Raw genomic sequence first — 27,900 nt, 5'->3', positions numbered from 1 at the left:
TTTCCTAAGTTTTAGACTTAGGAACCCATTAAAAATATTAATTATTTTAATATCTCCTCATTCGAGTGGAATTTCTCCAAACTATTTCTAAGTCTTGGAGATCTCATGTGCCTTAGCCTCTCCACCAAATTTCATGGCTAGAGCACATCCGATGCTACCAAAAATCAACACTCCCTCTTAGTAAGGAATGTGCTCTAGCAATGCTTCATCATAGAAGCATCACACTGATCCTCCGCATTGGTCCTCTGTGTTGATGCTTGGCCTGTTGCCCCACATCCATTGCACTATTGCTTCCTGTATTGTTGTCCATGACATTGCCACTGTCACTGCTACATCTGTACTGAAACTCCCTCTCAACATGTTATATCATGTTGCCCATAGCACTGCCACCGCTAACTGCTACAATGCAACTCAGTTACCGAGAAGTAAGTAACTCACTTCACCCAAACACTAACATCCTGGCCAGTCTGGAAGCCTTGTGATGCTGAAGCTACCTCTGTTGTTATCCTGTGCTTCCTCTGTTGCCACTACGCTGCTGCAAACTGCTTTGTTCCTCTCACACTACTACAGCATCCACTGCGTTGCCTCAGACTTTGGCACTCTAACGATGCCATTGTTGCTCCATCACACCTTGCTCCGACCGACACCTATCATCATGCTATTGCCTTTAGGGGCTCCCGTAGCTGGATGTGATCCAAGAGTTTGGGCACCTCAAGGATCCTGCCCTAAGTTTTGTAGTCCCTTTGACTACAGCTCTATGTCTCCCCACCTCTTCTTTAGAGGCACATGAGCACTCATGGCAAAATCGTCATCAGTCTCGTCATCCTTCTCCGCCTTTGTTGGAGCAGCCTTTGAGCCGAAAGCTTATCCCTTGTCATTCTTCCTAGGGCACTGAGAGGCATAATGTCCCAGCTCCCCACAGTTGAAGCGCTTGACCTTGGAGATATCTTTCTTCTTCCTCTTCTGAACCCCCTGTTGTCCTGCAGATGCTATAGCTCCATCCTCCTCTTTCTTGATCCAAACTCCCTTACCACTACTCCCCGCCTTAGTCAACCTCCTGATCTCTTCCTGTCGAAGAGCTGCCCACATCTCCTCCCAATTGGGGAGAGTCGCTCTGCCCAAAATGCTTTTGGACAAACATCTCCCAGTCCTCTAAGACTGCATTCAAAGCAGTCCAGACCATGAATTCTGGATCCGGTGTAGACCCCACAGAAGTAAGTTGGTCGCAAATTCCATGCAACCTGAGAAGGAACGGATCTATCTCCTCTCCTTTTTGCATTTGATATGACCTCAGCTAATTTTCCAATAACATCTTTTGTTGCACGAAAGAGCCCTGGTATAAGGTGGTCAGCGTCTACCACATCTCCCTTGTGTTCTTCTCAGCAATATGTGTTATGACATGATCCTTGACCTCGTCTAGAATAATGCATTTCACCTTCGCCTTGGCCTCCTCATCCTTCTCATTTGCATGGGTCAACTAGGACAACTATGGTTTTCAAGGCATAGTCCTTGATGCAATGTTTATCTAGGATTGTCAGGATCCTGGCCTTCCAGATGACAAAATTGGAAGCCCTATCCAATCTATCCTGATCCCTCAATCCGTTGACTACCATCTTTGCTCCTCTTCTCTAGACTCCCTCTAAGTCCTGGGAAATTCCCCGGCCAACTGTCGAATCACACCTCTCCAATCCTCCTTTGCCGCTGCAACCCAGATCTAGATTTCTTGGCTAGAAATCTATCGAGGTAGTGCTTCCCTCTACCTTGGTTCAGTCTCCTTAGACATTGTTTTGTACTGACAGAAACAGCATCCCACCAGCTCCTCAAATCAAAATCTGCACAGCTCCCTTAGCCCCGACAACTAAAGAATATGAGCCCCTTTGGCTCTGCGCAATCACAGTGAGAGCTGGATCAGCTCCTCCTAGCCACAACGTCAATCCTTCTTGGCTGAGAAAGATGACTTGGCACTGCGTAGGCCTGATCTGCCCTCCTCTGCCTCTGCGCTGGCCTAGACAGCTGACGCAGCTATTGCGTGGGCTCCTCCCAGCTACTGCGTCTTCCTCTCTTGGCTCAGAATGCTGACGCAGGCACTGTGTGAACCTCTGCGTCACCTTCTCTGCACTACGTCACTCTTCCTTCTGCGTCTCTGGCTCTGGAACAGAGTCGTCTCTCGGGACAACTGCTTCTCTGCTGCAAACTCTCAGATTTCCCAGCGAATGCCTTCAGTCGCCTATGATTTGCAATCGCTCTGATACCATGTGAAAATTCCTGAATCTAACACATCAGAAACCCCTACTGCAATGTCTGGTTTACTATCTCCTACTAGTTCTTTACATTAACAAGTTATTTAATTGCATAAAGATCGAAGTAAACACAAATGCAGCCTTCACAGATATACAGATCATGCACTGAAATAAACTAAGGCAACCACACAAGGGACACCGTTATTTTTGGACAATCGTCCCCGGAAAAACCCAATGCGGGAAAACCATTGCAGCATATAGAAGGTTTGTATTATTAAGCAAATTTCTGAATACAACTAGGGTGCCAGAAATGGCTCACCCAAAAAAGAATGTCCTCGACAGTAGTACCTCTATCCGAAGACAGATATTCCGGCAAATCAGCAACCGGATGATCAATCCCACAATGACTCCGATTGTTCCTTGTGCTGGACAACGAAAGCTGCTCCAAGCACTGCTCTGGAACTCCGTCACCCTGTCTCGGCTCTGCATTAGATGATCTGCTCCTAGTCTACCCCATAGAATCTCTCAGCGCTGCCTCTGAAGCCCTCTACGACTTCTGCGTCAACCTGTGCGGCTATTGTGTCAACCTCTGCATCCTTTGTGTCAGCCTCTACGGCTTCTATGTCAGCCTCTACGGCCCTATGCATCCTCTGCGCTGGCTCCTACAGCCTTTGTGTCAGCCCTTCTAGGCCTGTGTTGTCTCTCCCGGCACTTCATTGCCTCTCTGCTACATATTCTTCAGCGTCTTGTTGAACTGTCCCTCATTGCAACTGATCACTTGCTCGATTTCCTCAGCAAACCTCGCCCCAGAAAATCAAATTGACTGATCTCTCTTGGTGTGTCTCCAACTGACCCTCAAGCCTCCTCTTATACTTTTCTTGTTGACAATTCAACGGCCAGGATTAAGTCCCTAATCAATGGCTAAAATATTAGAACTAGCTTGATCCTTGTCACGTAGAACTTTCTCACCCATTTTATATTAATACACATTCTTATTTTTATTTTCCTAAGTTTACACTTAGTAACCCATTAAAAATATTAATTATTTTAATATCTCCTCATCCAGGTGGAATTTTTCCAAACGATTTTTGGGCCTTGGAGATCTCATGTGTCTTAGCCTCTCCACCAAATTTCATGGCTAGAGCACATCCGATGCCACCAAAAATCAACACTTTTCCCATCCAGGCTCTTCATCCAAGGCGGAGCATCATGGCTGCACCGAAGCACCACCTCAACCTTCCAAGTTTTCCTGACCAATGGAACTTCCAATTAATGCAATCCATACACGAATATTAAGATTGTTCAAGGACTATGTTGGCATCAATGACAACACAGTCAACAATTTCCCCCTTTGTCATTGATGGCAACACACATACTCCCCATTTGATTTCTCTCCCCTTTGACATCAATGGCAAAGGGTTACTCCCCCTGACAAAATATCTTCATCTGGATTCTTCCTTTAACTACTTCTCCCCCCCTAACATGCTATGCCTCTCACAACTTGCCATGGTTGATTTCACCTGTCAATATGCATTACCGAAAAGATTTACCTCTATGACAAAAACCATGAGCCCTACAACAATTTTATCCATAACTTTGCTTTCCAAATCCGCTATTCCACTAAACACAAAGCTGACTAATCTTCCCACAATGTTGATGACTGCTCGACAATTTCACATCTGCCATCTAACAAACTATGAAAGGATAAATCTTCAAATTTGCAACCATTACTACATAGACTCCCCCTCTTCAACATTCACAGGAGAGGGAGTCATCAAGCTAGATCCTTCAAAATAATGTATGAACTAGCTTTGCAGCCATATCATCATGAACCTTGACATCTTCCATAGTACCTGTAGATTCATCATGGTCTTGCGACTTTACAAATCCTAAGCATGATTGCTAAGATTTTTCATTCACCTAACTTCTTGCTTTTGTTTTCTTCTCCAAACCTTCTTGTACCTAATATTAGAGTTCTCCTTCATGGAAGATTCCATCATATATTTACAATCACGAGATGTATGGCCATAGTTATGACATTTGAAGCATTCTACATGATACCGGAATGATGAAGCGAATAAAAGATACTTTATGCTAATGAAGCCATTTGGATATCTATCTTTATTCGTGCAACCTTGCTTCTAGGGTTTTGATAATGTCCTTGACAATCATCCCAGTCATAAGCTTTGCAATCCCTAGCCTTATTCCCAAAGTTAGTAAATCAAAAACAATACCCATAAAATATACTAGGGTACCTAGATGAAACGGCTTGCCTTGATGTTTAGCCCTTTGGTTTTTCCCAACATCTTTTCAATCTCCTTTTAGCTTCCACTCTGATTTGACCTTTGAAGGATGATGACAAGCGTTTCCTCAATATTGCTCTTTGGGGGCTCAGAACTTGTGCCTTCAAGTTGGGTCTGCAAGGTGATGCTCTATTCTTCAAGTTTTGTTTCCTATTGACTGAAATCAACTTAAAGCTTGCTCAAGTTCTCAGACTTTTCTTTGAGATGACTTGTCAAAATACCTTCTCTTATTTCTGCTTCTTGTAGCTTAATACTTAACCGATCCACTTCTTATTCCTTTTCATTAATGACATGATCCTTCTTTTCAATATTGTGCAACTGCTCTTTGAGCCTATTTATTTCAGTTAGAGTTGCATCAAGATCCTTTTACTTTTGAATAACTTCCACATCCAGTATTTGGTTTTGCTTTCTCGTTTTGCTAAGATTGCTTTAAGGTGTTGATCAATTCACCCTCCATGTCCACTTTTGCTTCTTCATCATCATCAGATTCTTTGACTAGGGTATTTGCTCTATATGAATCACAATCAACATCATCATCTTCATTTTGACTTGCATGCTTCTTCAAGTGAAGATTTTGAAGCTTCTCCCAAAGATGTTTGGATGATGAGCATTGACCCACTTTGGCATTCATAGAATCTAGCAGGATGCTTAGAATGGCATTCAATGCTTTTGAATTGTACCTTCTTGATTCATTGGTAGATGTGCCTCCAAAAATGACAAAATACCATACATCATATCCAAGGACTCCCAAATAGGATTTTGGCAAAATTAACTCAGATTATTTAGTGAAAAATATAGAAGATGATTACAATTTGAGGGAGGCCCCCAGCTTTATACCGCCCTGGGTGCCTCTTAGTGAATGGGCATGATCATGCCCTTTGCGTAATAACTACTTAACTAATTAATTTTATATAACATTGCGTTCCTCCCATAAAATGCTTTGTCCTCAAAGCATACGTAACGACAGATGTTGTTGACGAAATGCTTCAGTCTCCTAAGAAGCTTCTTCTTCTAGTAAGTTCTTCCACTTGATCAAGTATTCCTTGATTACATGAGATCGAAGCTTCTTTTCTCTGGTGGATATGATACCTTCTAGTTCTACAATGACCCTACCTTCATCATCTAAGGATGGAAGCGTTGTTTGTGCTGATTAATGGTCGCCCAATACCCTTTTAAGGCACGATACATGGAAGACGTTGTGAACATGGCTTTGATCTAGAAGGCTTAAACTATATGCACCTTGGCTGATCTTTTTGTTGATCTAGTATGGTCCACAGAACTTCGATGCCAATTTATTTTTCCTTTTTATTTCAAGGACAACTGCTCATATAGTTGGAGCTTGACAAATACCCATTCTCCAACTTCAAATTCTCTTTTGGTTCTGGTTCGATCAGCGTGTTGCTTCAAACAATTTCTTCCATTATTTAAATTTTCTTTTAGGGTTTGGACGATTTTTTGGGTTTCTTCTAGTTGGTTTTTAACAACTAGTAGATTTGTCTGCACAGTAGCTAGATCCTTCCATTTTGGAGGTTCGTACCCATACAAAGCTTGGAATGGAGTCATTTTTGCTGACGTATGATAAGTATAATTATACCACCATTTAGCGAGATGCAACAACTAAGCCCACTTATTTTGTTTTTCTATAGCGGTATAATGTGCCCTAGCTTCCTCACACGTGGAGAAAAACTAACCCAAACAAATTCAGAAATTGGCTCTTTTATTCTCTTCCTTCGTCTTCCTCGACGTATGATAAGTATAATTATACCACCATTTAGCGAGATGCAACAACTAAGCCCACTTATTTTGTTTTTCTATAGCGGTATAATGTGCCCTAGCTTCCTCACACGTGGAGAAAAACTAACCCAAACAAATTCAGAAATTGGCTCTTTTATTCTCTTCCTTCGTCTTCCTCTTCTTCGCTCCTTTTTCCTTTCTTGTGATCGAGTATCAAGTGAGAGAAGTGTGTCCTTGAGAGAGCTTGAGTTCCTCCTTATATAGGCTTCTTGTCCATGATTTGAGGCCGACTTATCATTGACTCTAGGCCGACTTGATCTTGGTGTAGGTTGATTGCTTCGTTTTGAGGTCGACTTGCTAGTAGCACTTGGACTTGATCTTGCAGGGTCTTTTGACTCTTACAATGACCCAAATAATTTCTCTTTTACAATATGTAAAATGCACAAATGGGTCTCCAATACATGACAAAGACTCAATTGACTTTATGACTCAATGACCAATCCTAAGAGCTCACAATGGGAGCTTGATCTATAACAATAAAATTCCTTGAGCGTGAAACCCATGTCTCAAGCATAACAAAAATAGATTTTTCCTTCTTTACATTAATACCATAAAATCGTGATTACACATGTCAATATGAAGACCGAACCTAGTTACATATTTCAACAACATGTCCTTTCATTATAGTACTTATCATTAATTATTATTAATTATTTGTGAATTATTCATTTCTATGATTTATATGTTTATGTTCATAACCTTATCTTTTATTATCTTAAATTTATTATTTGTTATGTAACTTCAAGAAGCATCCACAAGTGCTAGTTGGCCTCTGAACTGATCAAGTTGGGTTGACCTATAGAGGCACCCTTTCGAACCTCCAGTGGACTGTAAAAGGAGTCTATTCGTCATCCTTGAAGATAGTTCAATCACACTCAACACATAGATCTGTTCTCTCATGCAAAGAAGTTACAAGGAAGATTTCAAGGGCTAGAATCAAGTCTATTCTCTATTGACAAGATCTGTACTAATCGGAGTCTTTCACAGAAGATACGGAGTCTGAAGTCTATCTGAAATTTGAAGTCTCAAACTTTTATTATCTCATACGAAGAAGAAGTATTCAAGGAGACATTACGAGAAGTTTGTTTGTATAAATCTGAGCTCATCTGAAGTCTGTAAAGATATCTGAACTTATCCAACGAAGATTATATGAATTTCACCAGAAATCTGGAAGGAAGTCCAAAATCTGTTGAGGCATCCTAAGTTGTAGAAAACTCAGTAAGAAGTCTATTGAGGTATCCGAAATTATAAGCACAGTGAGAAGCCTGTTGAGAAGTTGTTTGAACCACAGTAAAAATCAAGGTCTGTAATAGTCTAAAGAACAAAGGTCAGATCACAAATATCCGAAATATCTTTTGCAGAGGCCTATTGTATTTCAGGGATTCAAAGTATCAAAGGAAGTGATAAACAGAGAAAGAGGTACGAAGTATTTAAGTACTGTCTTCAAGGAATTGTAAAAGAAATATCCTCTTGATAATCTTGGTGGATAAGGAACTGAATAAATAAAAGAATCTGGCTTAGCCCTTGTGGAGGGCTACATTGACTTTGATTTCTCTTGAAGATTTCTTTAAGAAGAACGTTGCTGGGTTTTTCCCCACAAGGTGTTTTCCTAGGATAATTTGTTGTCCCTTTTCGTGTGTACTACTTTTGTGGTAATTGCTTGATGACAAAAAATTAAAACAAGAACATAATATTCACAAGTAATTATCTAGTTAAGGAATGTCAACATCTTCCTTGAAATTCCAACATGGTATCAGAGCTTACAGTTGAAAAGCCTTGAAGGAGGGGACAGCAGGATCAAGTTTGATCTTTCTTGGGAACTAAATATTTATAAAAGAGACACTTATACTCTAATCTGATTTATACTAATGGCATCCTCACTGAAGTCAGAAAACATATTACAAGGAGTATCAAATTTTAGAGCCCAGAAGACAAGGATGGACCGTATCCTTGCAAGAAACAAAGTGTTGGACATTGTCAAAGGTGTTGACCACTCTGTATCAACTATCCTATAGCAGTACACATTTTCACAAAAGAATTCCATCATGCTTGAGCATTCAGATCATCCTAGATTCATCATCATCATTTGTCAATTCATCAGAATTGTAAAGCCAAATTCTGCAAGTTTATTGTAAATGACTAGTATGATCGTTTGATTATGTAACAACACCTAGGCAAGCCTTTGATTTGGATGATGAATTTCATCCTAGGAGGATTTCCGTCTCACCGAATTATGTGTGTTTTTAAACAAGGATACTCGGCAAAGTTTTTCCCTCCAGCTTAAACCCCAAAGCTAGGGTGGAATTTGTCGTCAAGATCTTAGGTGAACCCTATTGTTTTAGTAGAGTCTTTTGTAAAAGTAATTTGGGAATAATTTAAGCTAATTGGCTAAATTATTCTATTACAAAGCACTTGGTCTACTAGATCATATTGAGTCGTGGAATTGGGTATTATATTGAGAGTCTATAACGAACAGGGGTTCCCCCTTTGAGGGTTGAAATTGTAATATCTTGATGTAAAAAGATATTTGATGTGTGGTCCCTCATATTTAGACACCGTGGCAAAAAAAAATTAAGGGTGAAAAAAATTTATTAATACCCTTTAGTGTCAATTAATTAATTTTTCTAGCCAAAATAAATAAAAACCCTAAGCCATAAAATTAATTAATTTTGAGTCAAAAATGATTATTTTTTATTTTTGGTTTTCTCACAAAAAGCGGCAAAAATAATGGCTAGAAAATGGTCAGAAAATAAAAACAAGAGAAGAATAAATTTTTCCCAGTGAAAAATATTAAAAAATCAAATGTTAACTTTCTAAGAAGAGAATCTCCACAAATCAAGCAAGAAAAAATTCAAGGAAATGTTTTTTTTGGACGAAGAAAAAAGGCTTCATCAAGGAATTCGAATTTTTTCTCAAGCAATCAACGGGGGAGATTATTTCGACATGGATCAAGCATTTAAACAACCGAGATCAAGTCAAATTTGTGCACCTTCATGGATCTAGTCGTTTTTCACTTGGAAGAGTCTCTAGAGCTCTCATTTTTTCTATATAAGGAAGCATATGCTCATCATTGTAACATCATCTAATCTTTGGACAGTGTACTGGCTTTGAAGCTCTGTAATTTGTGTTTTCTGCAATAAAAGCAAAAACTTTGGGTTTATACTACGGTGTCTTCTCAGTTTATTATGGTAATGTGTATCATCATGTGCTTATAATTTCTACCTGATGTTAAATGCTTGTTGAATTCAATAGCTATTTTGAGCTATCGTTGCTTGTTTGCATCTATATTTGAAATTGAGCATTGTTGATTGGTTAAACCTAGTGAGTTCTTGTTTGAATCGCTAATGCTTTCTATCACTGTGTGAATTATTCATTTTGAGTTTTAACAAGTTATGTTGAAATTGTTTTGGTAGAAATATTTTTCTGAGCAGATATCGATGACTTGGGGAAATTCTTGCTTGAATCAACCAAGTAATCAAGCTAGGCATTTGGGGAAGTTCTTGCTTGAACCACCCATTTACTTAGCACGTAATGACTGAGAACTCGTGGTGGATATCTTGAGGGCTTGATCATTCGTAAAATTTTAAAAGGGAGCTTTTTTACCTCTTATTCTAATAAAGATCATTCATTTAAAATAATATATTTCAAATTTTTTAATTTATTGAGCTTTAAAATATCTATTTGCTATTTCTAGAGCTACTTTATCTGATCCATGGGTGGAGGTGTCCTCATACCCATAGATTAGATTTGTAGATTAGACTTGTAAATATTTATGAAAAATATTTTGTAAATATTTTATTTTAAAATTGTATGAATATAATTTTTCAATATTTTGTTTTAAATATATTTTGAATATACCGGTAAAACCTTGTAAATAAAAATATTTTTTAAAAGTTGTGAATATAATAGTTGAAATGTATTTTATTTAAACCTTGTAAATAATATCTGAAATATTTTATTTTAGATTTTGTAAATATTTTAATTGTTTTTTAAACTTTGTAAATATAAATTTTGTAAATGTTTTATTTTAAATTTTAATAATTGTAAATATTTTCAATTTTTCAATTATACTTGGCAAGTAATTCGTGTTTCCTATGTGATTCTTATGTCCATAATTCTTTCCATATATTTGTGAGGATATCATTTTGATCTTTGCAGGTCTAAAAGGGCATAGGGTTTTCAAAGTTATTTCGTTTTGCAGGTTGGATTGTAACAAAATGTAAGCGAGGACGGCTTAGCCCTCGCATTACCCACATCTCAGGGTTTGAACCCCACATTATTAGCAACAGAAATTTCTGAAAGCAAGTAACAATTTTAATTTTTTCGGGAAAACGACTGGGGTTTGAAAAAAAAAGAGCAAATTCTCAAGAGCTCTGAAGGAGTCGTAAGCATTTTGAACATAAATTTCTCTAAAGCCGCAAATATTTCTAAGGCTTGGATCTAGTTCTAAAAACGAATTCACTCCATAGGGTCTAAGTTACACTTATTTTTTTTTAGAATTGGATATTTAGCATTTTTTTTGCAAGGCTGAGGACGTTATACATTCCCTCATTATTTAAATTAAAGAAGCTTTCCATAAATATTTTTCATAGTCGCAAGGGCTTTTTTGAGATTGAATTTGATTTCAGAAATTTTTTGGAGAATTGAAGGCTATTTTTAGCCCTGAAACAGAAACCCATTAAGATCTCGAATCATTTTTGGCAAAGGTTTGTTACTAAAAACTTTGGCAGCAAAATTAGTTTTCAACTATTGTAATTGGAGACCATTCTCCTCTCTATCGTAAGCTTAGAAAGGACTGAAACCTCTTTCAAACCTGAGCGTATTGCGAAATTCAAACCTGAGCGTATTGCGAAATTACCCATTTTTTTAAAAGCCACAGTTTACATATAATATCTTGTTGTTGGTGCATAGGTCTTGGTACATCTAATTTTTAGCGATTCTAGGCTAAATTTTTAGAATTCTAGCAAAACGAATTATTTAGGTGTATTTGCTTAACCACAAATTAATTCTGGAGCGTATGTCCCTTTCTGGGCAGAAAATCAATTTGCTTTGGAAAAAATTTCACAATTGTAAAATCATTATTTTTTCCTCTGTAATACTTTGGAGAAAGGGTATTTAAATTCTATTTGCAAAACCTCTTCAAAAGTTTCAAAACCTTTGCCTAATTTATTTTCCCTTAAGCATATAGCAGATTAAACGAATATTTGGTAAGGGAGGGTAAATTACTTGAAAATCAATTTCCCCATTTATTGAGAGAATTATTCTCATTTTAACTTTTTATACACATTTTAAAGATACTTATCAATATCTTTGAGGCAGGATATTTTAATTTTATATTTATAAGCCCTCTTTAAAGAAAACCCCTTCATTTGTCTAAGGGTGATCTTTTGTAATAAAATTATTTTCCAGAGGGTGCTAGGGGTTCCACCCCTTGATATCCCTATCTCTTGACTTGCACCATTTGGTTCTAATTTTATTTGCATTTGCCTAAGCACTTCAATTAATTATCATTTATTTTATTTAATTAGCCTTGGTTTACATACAACAATATTTGTTTGGCTAATAGATTTAAATTGATTAAAGTTGCTTATATCATTAAATAATCACTCGTGCTTTTTTCATTTCATCCATTTTCTCTTCAAACATTCTTAAAGAGACATCTTAACTGGAGTGACATTTGCTAATTTAATTCATTTCACATAAGAGCAGATTCCATTGAGAGCACTTGAATTATTTAGATCTAATTGGCTTTGTGAACAACCTTAATGCTTCATTAATCTTGTCATTTTAGATTTAAAAGTATTTAGCATAATCATTTCACCCCTTGAAGCATATTGCATCTCATCTTACATTTTATCATTATAACTAGAATTCTGGGCTTATTTTGTAATTGCAAGATTGTTCTACTTTGTAAATCAAAATTACTTGCAAGTTGTTCTTGAATTGTTTAATGCTCATATTTCTGGTTGTCTTGATCTATCTTACTAACATTTCCTTGCAGCATTACTTATCTTGTGGGTTGAGGTATATTGCATCATTGAACAAGTTCTTTAATTTATTTGAGCATTGTATCCCGGCACTGGTCCCTTGTGATTTCATCTCAAGTGTCAGAATATTTTACCTGAAGTTATCTATCTCACATTGCCCAATTTAATAACTTGCCCTCTAATCTTAATTCAAGCTACCTAGAGAAGTAATTCCCTTGCCTCAAATCACCTAGAACTTGTTGTTCCGACAAGTTCCCCCTTTCAATCTACCCTTACTACACCCCTTGACTTAGCTAGGAGAGAGTCTAAATGGAGTGAGTAGGGATCAGTGTGACAGCCCCTACTTTGAGTGTTGCGCCTTAGGTGTACACTTCGGCGACAACAAAATGTAAAATCACAAAACCATCAGAAGATGTAGGGAAAGGAAAGTTCAAGGACAATGGCATTATTGCCATGAGCCTCACTGTGGATTCAGTCAAAGACAATAAGTCCCTATATCTCCAACTTAGATACTTCAAAGAAGATGTATGAGGCTCTCTCTAAACTATTTACAATCAAAAACATTGCTCAAGTAGCAAGCTTGAATAATCAACTTTGAACTATCAAGATGACAAAAGATGATGCCATGTCTTCATATTTTGTAAGAATCTCACGTTTAAGAGATGAACTACAAGCAATTGATGAGATCATCCCTAATAAAGAACTTGTAGTTTCAGCACTTTTGGGATTATCTAGATCCCAAAATGCTTTAGCAGCCAGAATAAATAGTTGAAAAGAGGTTGCATCTTTTGAAGAGTCTTGGACTGCTTGCTCTCAAGAAGAAGCCAGACTTACACTAATGCAAGGAAAAGCACAAGAAGAAGAAGAAAATTCTTTTTCCAAAGCTTATAAGCTCGCCTCAAGAAGAAAGGAGAAAGTAAGAAATTTGTTTCTCAAAACAAAGGCTCAAATAAAAATCAACAAAGGAAAACAGATCTATAAAAATCAATGTTTCCATTGTCACAAATATGGTCATTATAGAAGCTAACGTCCTAAGAGAGAAAAGAAAGAGATCAAGTTGTTGTTATTAACACTAACGAACCATGAAAAAAGGCCAAAACAGATGAATCTAATGTCAGAGATTTACACTATTAAATATACGAAGGTTTAGGGTTTTAAGACGAAACCCTAGTGTAAAATTATATTTAAGAGTTTGAATCATATACATAATTGACTTTGGGGTTTGAAAAAAGAACATTTAGGGTTTTACAATTTTTTTAATTTCTAGGGCTTGCTAGTTTAGATTGTTTGATAAGAGAATTTGTAGGGTTTGAATAAAAACGCTAGGATGAGTTGTTGAATTAAAGAAAATCCTTATAATGACTAGATCAATGACGACAAGAAATTCAAGATCAAGAGGGAGCAGTTGTTGTTCATAAAAGATAAGTACATTATATTCTTTTACTATTATTGATTTCTTTAGTAAAATTAATCTCTTGCTTTATTTTCATTACTTAACTATTCTTTTGTGATCTCTTTGAAGAAAATTGCAAGTACATGCTAAAAGACTGAAAGAAAATATAATATCAAAAAAAAATTCTGTAACAAGCTATGGATTCAGAGGGAGCTTTGAATCTTGAAAGGGTTGTGGATTCAGAAGAAGCTTTGAATACTAAAAGAACTATGAATTTAAAACAAACCTTGTTTCAGAGGGAGCAATTTAACTCTCAAGTTTTGAGACTGAAAGAAAATATAATATCAAAAAAAAAATTCTGTAACAAGCTATGGATTCAGAGGGAGCTTTGAATCTTGAAAGGGTTGTGGATTCAGAAGAAGCTTTGAATCCTAAAAGAACTATGAATTTAAAACAAACCTTGTTTCAGAGGGAGCAATTTAACTCTCAAGTTTTGAGGTATGTTTTTAAGAATTATTAGTATTATTATTATTATTGTTATTATATAACCAAAGTTGTAATAGGCCTATGATGTTAGGGTTTGACCAAAATAATGGCAACCCTGTAATGTAAGAATCCTTTAGGATTTTGACCCTATATAGTATAAAAAGTTGAAATGTCCTCTAGGGTTTGGCCTACCTTGTATAGTTGGAAAATAGTTATTCCATAAAGTTTGACTTTGATGATGACAAACTTGTACAAGTTTGCATACCATGAAGTTAAAGCACCAACCAGATCACGATGACTAGTTATTGTACCTTGGGTTGGATATCTTGTATGATGGTATGTAGGGTTGGTACCTTGGCAATAGCCTAGATGGTACCTAGATCCCTGACACGAAGGGTTGATACCTTGGCAGTAGCCTAGATGGTATCTAGATCCCTGAAACAATATTTGATACCTTGGCAGTAGCCTAGATGGTATCTAGATGGATCTAGGTGCCGATATAATACCTAGATCCCTAGATCAACATATCTTTTGGATTGGTGTCTTGGCAATAGCCTAGATAGCACCAACAATCCTAGAGAAAGAATGTTTGTTGGGTTGGAACCTTGGCTAGAGGGCTATTAACATTGTTAAAAGGCAATTAAGGAGGCAGCTCAGATCAGCGAGGTTCCTCCCCGTGTCTTGCTCAGGACTCTTTTGAGTTTGTTTAGTATCAAGCCTAGGATAAGGCCTTTGAAATCTCACCTAGACTATGTATGGAGACTAGTTGTTTGATGCTGAACCATGATCTTAATTATATTGTAGTACCATAGAATAATGGTACTACGAAGTGTGTAACCTTATTATTCTTAAAGAAATATTTTTAACAAAGAATATCTAAAATAGTCATTATGAATGCCTCCCTAGCTAAGAGGGAGTGTTGGAGAATGTAGCTATGGTCGGTCTTCATAAAATCATTATTGTCATTGTAATTGGAAAGACATATTATTATTTTTATTTCTAGCAAGTTATCCATGCTTGCATTGATCAAAACTTCTATTTTATAAATCATGTTCTTCATGACATTAAAGGAAGAAATTTATTATTTGTTATGTGACTTCCAGAAGCCTCCACAAGTGCTAGTTGGCCTCTGAACTGATCAAGTCGGCTTGACCTATTGATACACCCTTTCGGGCCTCCAGTTGATTGTAAAAAAAGACAATTCATCATCCTTGAAGATATTTCGATCGCACTCAACACAGAGATCTGTTCTCTCATGCAAAGAAGTTACAAGGAAGATTTCAAGGGCTAGAATCAAGTCTATTCTCTATGGACAAGATCTGTACTAATCAGAGTCTTTCACAGAAGATGCGAAGTCTGAAGTCTATCTGAAATCTGAAGTCTCAAACTTTTATTATCTCATAGCATGAAGAAGTATTGAAGGAGACATTACGAGAACTTTGTTTGTATAAATCTGAGCTTATCTGAAGTCTGTAAAGATATCCGAATTTATCCAGCGAATGAAATCTGAAGTTCACCCGAAATCTGGAAGGAAGTCCAAAATCTGTTGCGGCATCCTAAGTTGTAGAAAACTCAGTAAGAAGCCTGTTGAGGTATCTGAAATTATAAGCACAGTGAGAAGCCTGTTGAGAAGCTGTTTGAAGCACAGTAAGAATCGAGGTCTGTAATAGTGTAAAGAACAGAGGTCAGATCACAGATATCCGAAATATATTTTGCAGAGGCCTGTTGTATTACAGGGATTCAAAGTATTAAAGGAAGTGATTCAAAGAACAGAGAAAGAGGTACGAAGTGTTTAAGTATTGTCTTCAAGGAATTGTAAAAGGAATATCCTCTTGATAATCTTGGTGGACAAGGAACTGAATAAATAAAAGTATCTGGCTTAGAAGTAGAAGAAGGTTGCTGGGTTTTTCCCCACAAGGTGTTTTCCCAAGATAAATCGTTGTCTCTTTTCATGTGTACTACTTTTGTGGTAATTGCTTGGTGAAGAAAAATTAAAATAAGAACATAATATTCACAAGTAATTATCTAGTTAAGGAATTTCAACATCTTGCTTGAAATTCCAACATCACACATGTAGTGAATCAGGTACAATCCTGTTATTCTCTGGTATACATTACCAGAATGCTAGGTGCAAAAACTTAGTTGTTTCGCAAGAATATGAGAAGTACGGTTTTTAGTCAGAATTCTTTCTTTTGGCACTACAGATAAACTCCAAAAACACACAGAAGTGACAGCTTTAGTATTTTGCTACACACTAATCATATTTTGTAACATCACATGAAGGCTGCAAGAGCTGATCTCAGCTTTCAGCACCATATGACCTGAGATTAACTAAAATCACTTCTTATACAAAATTCTGAAAATTTTCCTGTTTCTTATAGTCACAGGAAGAGAAATTTCAGTGCACATTAACGATGAAGCATGTTAATCGTCCCTAAATTTGCTTTTGTAACTCTGTACTTAAATGCTAGCAGTACCAAGAGGTTTAGCATACACAATCTTTTAGAAATAGCATGAGCTCATACATATAAAAGCATACCTTAATTGATGATTTTGTCTTTTCTGTAGCGGCATCAACGGGCAATTGATTGATGGCACGTCCATCCTTCACCTTCAAGTAGTTATACATTACCACACCACAAAGAGCTGCAACCAAAAAGTGGTATTCCACCATAAGGCGCACAATCAAACAAAATTACATCTACGAAAACAATTGTCTAAATTTTTGTGATGGAGTGTATATATTACCAATAGCATATCCAATGATGTTGAGGCCTGTGATTGCTGACTCTGGGAATACTACTGTTGAAAGAGCAATCAATATCCAATCCTTTAGAACACCAGCCACTCTAACAGTGACTGCTCCAGTTCTACCAATTACGAGAAAAATGGAGAAGTTTAGTGCCAATGCACAAAGAGCATTCGAGAAAAAAATCCAAAAATTGAACTGCAACTGCTGAACCTCCATTGCTGGTTGCTCCAACAAATACCAAGGGACAAAAAGAAATAGGAAACTGCAAAACACAAACATCAAGTTAAGATGTGGCAGGGAACAATATTAATTTAAAAAAAAAAATTTTAAGGGAAATAAACAGGACAACAGTGTCAAGAGTTTTGTCATTTACTAATGCATACCAAAGACGACTGAAAATGAGACAGAAAACTATTATGTAATGAGTACCAGCTAGGAAAGGGAACTTCTAACCTCCACCTGAAAAAGAGGAAGATGCATCAAGGTATAACTAAGAAGCATTTAGCAAAATGCATGCGGATTAAGTTCTTTGCATATTGATGATTTAAAATTTCTATGTTTTTTCCAAAAAAAACACCTCATGGAAAATCCTCCAAGTACTTCCCCTTGATCCATGGATGGTAGATGGGGTAAACCGGCATCCCCAATTACTGAGCCTAACCCTGAGGGAATCAAGAGAGTTGAACCTATGGCTTTAAAATTTCTACATAGGTTTATGGGAATCAAGAGAGTTGAACCTATCGATTTAAAATTTCTACATGTATGACAGATGGGTTTATTAATAGTAAATGGTTGACAAATTTAAATTATTACTTTTAAGTACATGCAGAACTTAAAACAAATATGGGAATACTAGGATGATGCCCTAAGCTCAACATCTGAAGCCTTGAGCACCTCTGTGGATGCATCAAACACCTTGAGGTAAATTTGCTAAGTTTGTTATACCTCCTAAAAGGTTATTTGAGTTCTATCAACATCTCTGAAGACTGATATTCCAGACTGATGATAACTATTCTGCATGAGAACAAGGACCATGATATGAGCCTAGATAGACATCCCAAACAAACAACAAATGATATCCAAGGGCCAAGGCATAAAGCCAGATGGTAGGAGTCACATAAGCAGGTGGAAACAAACAGCACCACAATATCAGCAGATGAAAATTTATCACAACAGCACATACGTTGATATCATTGTTTTTAATAAAAACTTTAAAAGGTTTAAATTGGAAATGGCAGTCCTGTGGTTTGTAGATCATAAATAACATAAGCACATCACATGCAGTTACTTGCTTTTAGAGAATATGTTTCCTTAATTGACTATTTTATTTCATGTGATTATAGCAGAACTTAAAAAAACACGAAACAACAAAAAAAAAACAACAACAACAACATTTTTCCAAGTGGCAAACAGATAAAAATCTTCATACTTGAATTGTCAGTGGCAAACACAATACCTGCAAGGAGCTATGTAATACAAACTAGTGATTGGATTTAAGCTCAACCCCTTTTTCTGAAGGAGGACTTGAGTTAGCACCAATCGAAGAGCTTCAGCAAATATGCCTGTAACCTGGTAAACCGTTCCAACTATGTTGAAATGAATCTCTCCATATGAAGAAACAGCAACTCCAATACTGACTACTAGCATGTTGAGGAATAAATCACATCTCAGTTTATCAGTACCACAGATAACGGCCATCAGGAAAGTTGCAACTGGCACTGCAAAGATGTAAATTAAAGACTTTCAGATAGAATTTTGATAAATTACATTGAGGTGAGAGAAATTGCAAGGGTAAATCAAAGCATTTAATTTTCAAAATAGAAGACGGTGACAGGCCAAAACATGAGTTGGATACATACTCAGGGCTTTGAGCATTTGAATGAAGGCCACTGAAATATGAAGATATGCAGTATTGCCAAACCTGGCAATAGCAACGGAAATAAGGTCAGAAACTATAGAAATGTATACACTTTTTAATGACTGCCTAATGTATTGCTCCAAATTCTATGCAGCAACTTCCTCTCCAGTTAGGCCTAAACCAAATTGCACCAAAACACATTTAGAGAAAACCTCCTAAACCAATTTGCACCTAAAAGACATTTAGAGAAAACATGGATTTTATTAGTAGTGTAAATATCTACCAAGATGACATTGAAGTCGTGAAATTTTTTATAAAGAGTTTTCATTCTATTTTGGCAGAATCATAAAATTTGTATCATTTAAAAACGCTCACCAGAGGCTTGATGCAAAGAAAGCGCTAATTGGAACAACACACGTTGCATATCTGAAATAAGCAATGAAAGTAAACTTTATGGAATAAAAAAGGACAGATGCTAAATATTACATAAATCAAAAATAATAAATGAGCCTGACTTTGTAGAAATTCTTACATTTCAAATGTCATCTTGACTGGAGCTACAACCTGCACATTTAACAACTACTAAATTAGGTCCCAACCTAGGAAAAAATCACAAATAATTAATAAATGATTCAAGTGCCCTAACAACTCCTAAATACAATTCAAAAACATTCAACCACAATTACCTACTGAACATAGGAAACTCATTACAATAAAAATACTATTTATTTTTTCAGTACACAATTTGCTATAGAGCTAAGTCACACTGATTTCAAAACAAGATTAGATGTAATGTCACCGACCACTTAGGAAGCATATGACGGAGTCCGCAAATAGGCTACGGCATGGAAAATTTAATAAGGCGACTTGATTCGCCTAGGGAAACATTATAAATGTCTAAGGGGTTAAAAGGGATGCACTTCCTAGACATGTGTAAAGTCAATTTAATTTTATAAAGTGGCTTTATAAAACTTAAAAGGGTAAAATGACAGCAAAAGTGGCCATAAGTTTAAAAAATAAAAAAGTGAGGAAACTCCCCTCATTCTTTCATTTGCATTTTAAGAATATGAGCTCTTGAAGAGTTTTTGGGCAATAAGGATAGGATTTGAGAAACCCTAGCTGCCATAGCTAGCTTCGGTGCTGAAACTAGACACCCTAGTTGATTCCAACAGTGAAATCACTCAGATTTCACCATTGTGCTTTCATGGAAAAAAATATCTGCAGGAGATATTGGGCTTGAAGAGGTTTTATCAGTTGATTTCTTTCCTGTGTTTGTAATTTCTATATTTCTTCTCACGGGTCGAGACTCAAGCTAAATCTATGGGAGCCATTGCCAAAGAAGAGACCCAAGCTCAGCCATCTTTCTATGGATCGAAGTTCAAGCATTCAAGGACGAGTTTCTACAGCCAAAGAAATTGAGAGTTCTGTGATCATTTGAAATCGAAGTTCTGCTCTCAAGAGGACGAATCTCCTTCTCTGTTTAAAGGGACGAGTTATCCTCACGATTTGCTGGCCAAATTTCTTTGTGTCCCGTGTCCCTGGTCAAGTTCACTACCAAAGAGAGAGGACAACTTTATATATTAATCCATTGGCTCAAGGCACACTGCCGAGAGGGGACAAGTCGCTGAACCTCAAGGTCAAGTTTTGCTGTAGATAAAGAGGCTGAGTTCTGAGTATACAGTGACTGAGTTTACTCATAAAGAGGGGTCAAATCTCCATTGTTGTTGCTGACCAAGAGTGTTGGGAAGCGACACTAAAGAAGAAAAAATTTCTCCCTGTGCATACACGTGTTGTCGCATGTCCTGCTTCTAGAGCTGCGTACCATGTCAAAGATAATTTTTGGGCTGTATGGTTGAAAGTACTATGGCTGAACTTAAAGAGAATGCTAGCCTGATAAACCAAGCTTATAAATCAGGTGCTACTGCACCATTCTCATTGTAAACCCAGCTGCAAATTAATTCAAAGACTGTGTACCTTCCAGAACTCATTTCCTTGTGATATTGAGTTAATATTATTGCTATTAATGATTATTTTCACCACTGTTCAGACTTGTATCAGCATTTAGTGCATTTCCAGGCTTAATATAAACTAGACATAGTTGTTATGAATCACTTTCATGGTTGTGATAGTCATTGTCTGTGTTATTTGGATTAAAGTGCATCTACAACAGTGTGTCTCCCAAGTGTTTGACAGAAATCCCCACTGAAGATTTTATTGAACAACTCAGAAATTTGTTGAAACTTTAAGGTAATTCCAGGGAGGTATCTTACAGTGGTATGACAGCATGTTCTTGGACAGCTGTGGGGTCTAAGGGAAGCTTGTTAGTGCTGTCATGATAGAGGAGAGTCCTTTCCACGGGATAACTTACAGGAGGAAGCACACACACACAGAGCCCACTCGTAATAGAGAAGAAGATATTCCAGATAGTGAGAGTGAAGAAAAACTGGAGAAAGGAAAAAGGGTAGAAGAAACACCTAAAATAAAAGAGCCAGATATGGGAGATAACGAGACACAAGCCTTTAACAGTTTGCTGAGTGCAATAAATGATTTGGCTAGAGGCCAAAAGAAGGTGAGGACCTGATGAGAGGGATGATAAAGAAAGGAACTTCCACTGAAAAAGAACCAATAAATGGGGAAGGGTCTAATAGTGCAGAGGGCAGTCATGCCCATACTACTACACAGAGCCATTCATGCTCATTTAGCAAAACACCTAGACCCAACATGCCTCAGTTGTTACATGAGACAGCAGAGGACCAGACAGAGCAGTCTAGTCAAGGGATTCCTTATGCAAATTATTTTGAGTATAGAGCATTGGGATGGGAGTTTCAAGTTGTCACGAATTTCACTGATTTCTGCCACCTTCAGTTGAAGAGCAATCCCAAACCATTTCAGAAAGTTTTGAGGCAGAATCATGAGTGGTGGTACCATGAGTTCGTGACTATGGGTCACAGCAACATCACCTCATATACTAAGTTCACTCAGAGGCTCATTGAGCAGTTTGACAAGAAGTACCCGGAGCTTCATTTCAGAGAAATGGCACAAGCTCAGGCAGATAGGCAGTCTGGACGCTTATGTTTCAAAGTTTCAGATACTAGCAGTTATAGTCACAGGTATCTCAGAGGCCAGATTGGTGATGCTATTTGTATAGGGGTTGTCAGAGCGCCCACGTGGATGGGTCAAAAGCTTTGAACCCACTATTCTTCGGGCAGCAATTAACAAGACCAGGGATATGCAAGATGTCGTTTCAAAACACAAATTCACTCCTAAACCCTCATTCCCTCAGAAGAGTAAAGAGGTCAAGCCCTTTCAGAAGGAGTGGACCGGGAAACCAAAGATGGATGAGGAGACCCAGAAGGAGCTAAGAAAGAATATTTGTTTCATCTATCAAGAGATGTGGGCACCAAGGCACAGGTGCGCAAGTAAGGAGAAGGTGGGCAAGGCTCACTATATTGAACTGTACTCTGAGAGCGACAATGATGATGGAGATGAAGAGACGTTGCAAGGACAAGCATAGGGACATATACGCCAAATACTTGGGGATGAGACTTCACATGCAGAGGGAAAAGCCCCTATAGTTGCATCCATGTCAAGGTTACCCAGATATCATACATTCAGAGTCAGAAGGGTTCAAGCAAGACATAAGTCGACAATATTGATCGATAGTGGAGCTTCCCACAATTTCATAGATGCGGCCATGGTAGAGCGAAGAGGGATTCCTACTGAGAAGTTTGATGATTTTGTGGTTGCCATACCTAGTAATCATCAGATGGACTCCAATAGATACGTCCCAAGTTGCAGCTAACTATTGGGAACTACACAGTGACTGGCGACTTCTTCGTGGTGGGATGTGTCGGACACCAATGTGGTGTTAGGATGCTAATGGCTCTACTACATCGAGAAGAATACTAAATATCTACGGAACATAGAGATGGAATTCAAAGATCCAATAGATGGCAGGGGGGTAGTTTCGAAGGCCATACATAAGTACCCACCGATGCTAGTATCATCCAACTGCATGGAAGCAATACTAAGGCGGGGCGATATTGAGTGAACGATTGAGTGCTTTATCACAGATAACAGACAGTCAGACCAGGCACGACAGCGTCCCAACGATATTCAAGTATTGCTTCTTAAACACCACACAAAAAAAAAAAAGATTGACATTCCTCTAAGTAGACCACCGGACAAAGGTTTTGAGAATGTTATAGAATTGGAGGAGGGTGTACGGGAAATGATTACCAAGCCCTACCGACATCCCAAGGTTTACAAAGATGAAATTGAGAAGGCCATCAAGGAGTTGTTGATGTTGGGTCACCTATGGCCTAACTCCAGTCCTTTCACTTCTTCAATAATCATGGCTAAGAAGAAGGACGGTACCTTGTGGATGTGTATTGATTATCAGGCTCTTAACAAGAGAACAATCAAAAACCGATATCCTATCCCTAGGATAGATGAGTTAATGGATGAACTAAGGGGAGCCAAATATTTTTCGAAGATTGGCGTTCACCCAAGTTACCATTAGATTCGAGTTCAGGAGCAAGACATCCCAAAGATAGCTTTCAGGTGCCACCACTACAAGTTCTTAGTTATGCCATTTGGGTTAACCAACGCCCCCGCAACTTTCCAGTCATGCATGCACCATGTGTTTAATAAACAGTTGCAAAAGTACTTGTTCCTTTTCTTTGATGATATATTGATCTACAGCGAGACTTTGGAAGACCATCTAATGCAGTTGGATGAGGTGTTGGGGATTCTGGAGGAGCTGGACTATATGCAAGGGAGTCCAAATGTGAGTTTGGCATGACACAGATGTTATCATTTACTACAAGAAGTGGATCTATCTAGTGCCAAAATCATGGCTCAAGGAGAAATTTATGCAAGGAGCTCACAGCGCACCTTAGCAAGGCACCCGTGGTATGTAAAGACCTTGAGACAAATTAGGAAGAGGATCACTTGGAAGGGCCTCAAGATAGGTATGTTGAGTTTCATGAAGGAATGCAGCACTTGCCATCAGAACAAAACAAAACACACTCAACCATCAAGTTTATGGCAACCACTCCTTATCCCAGAGCAGAAATTGGAGAGCATTTCCATGGACTTTATCACTAGGCTACCGTTGGCACAAGGCAAAGACTAGATATATGTAGTAGTAGGACAGCTCACAAAATTCGCTCATTACTTTGTCATACCTTCAAAATACTCGGCAGTGCAGGTGGTTGAGTTGTTCTTCAAGGAGGTCTTCAGATTACCATCCTCAATGAAAGGGATAGTAGGTTCATGGGTGGCTTCTAGCAGGAGCTATTCAAACTTGTGGGAACCGAGCTGACACCAAGCACCAGCTACCACCCATAGACTAATGGATAGACAAAGATAGTCAATAAATGGTTGGAGGGCTATCTCCAGAATTATGTAACCGGCCAACAAAAGGCATGGGTAAAGTGGTTGCATCTAGGGGAGCATTGCTACAACACCACTTTCCACATGTCCATCGGCATGACACCCTTCAAAGCATTATATGGGTATGACACCCCAACATTTGTAGATAGAATATTTGGGGATAGTCGGGCACCTCTGGCCAAGATATTTTAAAAGTCCTCAAGGACATGTTACCCACCACCCGTAGGTAATATCCATAAGAGAAAATTTTCTCCTTGATGGTCCTCAGCCGGCAGCCACCAAATAGCTTGATGTGCCACTATCTCCGCCACCTGAGCCAGCCATGTGGTCCCTCGCCCATCTGTTATGATCGTATGTTTGAAGGTCGACCTCTCGACCCCGAAGGTATGGTTGTTCATTGGTGTAATTGGGTGACTTTTGGGCATGGATTGGTGGGGAGATTCGGCGAAACGAGTGGGCTAGGTTTGTACTCTTGTCTCCTCTGCACAATTTGATTGTGAGCCTTGTATCTTAGTCTCGTGGGATCTCCTTTACCGGCTACTATCTTTAGGGCTAACACTACATGGGAAATCTCGATTTTGGTTGTGGTCCCGCTTCCCATCACCATATACATCACTCCCCTCTACTCATTTTGACCCCATTTATCACTTTTCCCATCTGAGTCCATATTTGTCCATTAGGTCAGGAGGAGTTATCCTACCCATCCCCTTGTCCACACTTTGGGTCGGGCCTAGAACGATGCCTCGGAGGTTGATGCAACTAAAAGAAAAGAAAAAACATAATTTAACCACTCTCAACAGGAAATGTACCATAAAATGCAAAAGATAGCTGAGACATACACATTTAGTACATGGGAGAGAACCAAGCATGAGCTCTACCCTATCATTATGGCCATCACCCTAGTTCTTAGGGCACCTCATATTAGCCCCTTATATCATTAAGGAACCCATGATTGTCCCAACCTCTGGTGGGCAATGAACTGCCCACCTTAAGGGGGTAATCACTATTATATCCCACACATCACGCTCTCATCCCATGGAGTCTCGAGCAATTATAAAAGAAAATCAATAAAAGGCAAAAGGCATATGAAGAAGGGTGGAAAAACAAGGGTCGGGGTAACTCATATACCATGATTGCTTCCTCCTACATTCATGCACCCAAGTGTGGGCTTCCCTTATTATGGCTACCCTTGTACTATGGCATGTGGCTTGGAGCCTTCCCCTAATACCCCAATCTGTTCTACCATTATATCACATGCTACCTACCAATTGACGAATGTACCATGGGCATGTCAACCCCTTTAGAGGTAGAAACCACCTAATAGGGCCCTTGGTTAACCCCCTTATTGAGCTTAGAAACACCTGTGCATGCTAAAGCCCACTATGGAAGGGCATGACACCATGAAGTGTCCATTTGATTCCATGATTTATAAGTTCTTTTACTCGAATACTCTAATGATTTGTTGTACTGGAGGGCAAGGGAGCACATTGGATCTTATAAAATATTGCAGGTGGGTCTCCATGTGGGGTTTAGTCTCCCTATATGGGGTCCAAGCCTTCCAGAGGCGCATATTGGCATTTGTAGAGCGCTCATTGAGAGCCATGGGCCTCCACCATCGCAGAGAGCAAATTGCCACTTCATGAATCCCTCAATGCCATTCATTGATTGCCCGTGTTCCACCTTTTGGATAAGGATGATGCACCTAGACCACCCTGCCCAGTCAACTTCACAATAGCACCATGCATTTGGCAGATGTTTCGGGTATTAGATGAGGATGTGTCTCATCATGGGAGATAGAGGGACAGCTTATGTCATTATTATATCCCTTACAAATGGTATACAGGTATTAACGATCCACCTAGAAACCCATGAGGATGTCATTGTGCCCCCTCACCCACTTGGGGACACCACGTTGAATTTGCTTGAGTATCAAGGGGCCACCCCCTTGATCCCTATGTTTAGAGCCTATTCTCTCACATTGGAGCATTTTGGACTCCAATGGGCCTCCTCAATTGCCCAACAACTCATTATGTCTACTATTTGCCCTCTTCGGAGGCTTCATCTTTGTATTATTGAGCTATCTTGGTGAGCTTGTCATGAAGTCATGTTACTATTGTACATTATTTTATTGTTTGGGGCTTGATTAGGCCATTTAGCCTATTCAAACTCCCTTATGGGTTGTATAATTAGATGAGAGGCTCGTTCATTCCTCTCATCATCACTTGGAATCAATTAGCATCTCTTTGAGATATTTTGCACTTTTCTTGGACAAAATTTTTGGAGATTCTTGATGCACTATGATATTTGTATTTTCGCTATTGTCTTTGGAGCTTCTTTCTAATGCAAAGTTGATCAATGGATATACTCTCTCTCTCTTGGAAGTCAAATTTAATGCTATTATTTATTATTTTACTTGTATAATGCATGGAATTGTTATCATTATTCTTGTATGGGCTAAATAATGTGAAATTCTTCTCAAAACCTTGAATAAGTGATTTAATGCATGTGTTGCTCTTCGAGGGACTAGGTGAATGTTTCTAGAGGCACCTCAGAGGTTGAAAGACCTCAAAACTTCAACTCTTTGTGAATTTGAAGTATAAATCCCTAATAACCTAGCTGTTGCACTTGGAAATGCTAGCTAAGGTCAATTAGGGCTCCTTAGCATAAGAAAATCTTTGATCTAGGTGTATCTCGACTCCATTAAGACCAAGAAGCAAGGTTGTAATGAACAAGGTTCGTATGCTCAAAGGAATGCTTTGATACTAATGTAACAAACAAAGTTTGTATACGCAACAAACTACTTCAAAAGATCTAAAATATATAAATATCCATGATAGGACAGTAATATTATATAAGAAATGTTTGAATACAAGTGAGATGATGATTACAAATGAGGGTGAGGGTCTGCTTATATACCTAGGCAAGTACCTCTTCACAAATGGTCATGTCCTTAGAGCATGCTTCTTCAATACTAACTATTAGTTAATTAATCATTTTTTATTACTATTATTATTTATATTATTTGTATTTTATATATATATATATATATATATATATATATATATATATATATATATATATAGATAGATAGATAGATAGATATATATATATATATATATATTATTCATAACATTGTCTTCCTCTTCAAAAAGCTTTGTCCTCAAAGCTTATTGCTGACAAGGCATGTCATTTGTTCCTTTGTCTTGAGATGTATTTGTATCTTTCATTGTTCTTCGAGTTGTCATCTTTGTTGATATATGATGATAAGTTCCTTGGAGTGATAAATAAAATTGTTGAACTAAAAAGGGATCTGACCATCCTAAAAAAATTGTGGAATCTTACGATCATTGGAAATTTGTGATGAATTGTTATAACAGGACTGCATTGTGCAAATTTCAATATTATTTGGAACATAAGTTTGTTGTTTATGTTCTGAGTGATACAGATTCATAGATTGATTGAGTTGTTTGTTCTTGTGATTCAGATATAGATAACAAGTTCTTTTTATTTGTCTTTGCCTTATCATGTGTGTGGTAATATTCTAATTTACTTCGAGTCCTGATGTCGTCGAGTTGGTTACAAAATCTTCACGTGGAAGTTTCATCGTCTCAACTGCAACATCTGAGTGTGTTTTTTTACTTTAATTGGCTTGTCTTCTTCTTGAGTTGTGATATTCACAAGATCAGTAAT

General features: G+C 37.9%; 1 protein-coding gene across 5 annotated transcripts in view; it reads right to left on the bottom strand.

Moving 5' to 3' along the window:
* Window positions 1-27,900, bottom strand: part of LOC149205184 (putative sugar phosphate/phosphate translocator At3g17430) — a 160,524-nt gene that overhangs the window by 12,519 nt on the left and 120,105 nt on the right. For all 5 annotated transcript variants that reach the window (XM_089394934.1, XM_089394935.1, XM_089394933.1 and 2 more), the window contains 6 exons: window positions 19,346-19,377; window positions 19,189-19,239; window positions 18,815-18,876; window positions 18,412-18,673; window positions 16,952-17,217; window positions 16,743-16,849 (listed from right to left, as the gene is read on the bottom strand). In XM_089394934.1, coding sequence (XP_089251060.1) covers window positions 16,743-16,849; window positions 16,952-17,217; window positions 18,412-18,673; window positions 18,815-18,876; window positions 19,189-19,239; window positions 19,346-19,377 — 780 coding nt within the window. The remainder of the gene's footprint in view (window positions 1-16,742; window positions 16,850-16,951; window positions 17,218-18,411; window positions 18,674-18,814; window positions 18,877-19,188; window positions 19,240-19,345; window positions 19,378-27,900) is intronic.

Source organism: Pinus tabuliformis, chromosome 1_2 (assembly GCF_031772625.1).
Source record: "Pinus tabuliformis cultivar Carrire ecotype Pingquan chromosome 1_2, CPIR1, whole genome shotgun sequence".
In the NCBI taxonomy this organism is placed as follows: Eukaryota; Viridiplantae; Streptophyta; class Pinopsida; order Pinales; family Pinaceae; genus Pinus; species Pinus tabuliformis.
This window is presented reverse-complemented; position numbering and strand designations above follow the sequence as displayed.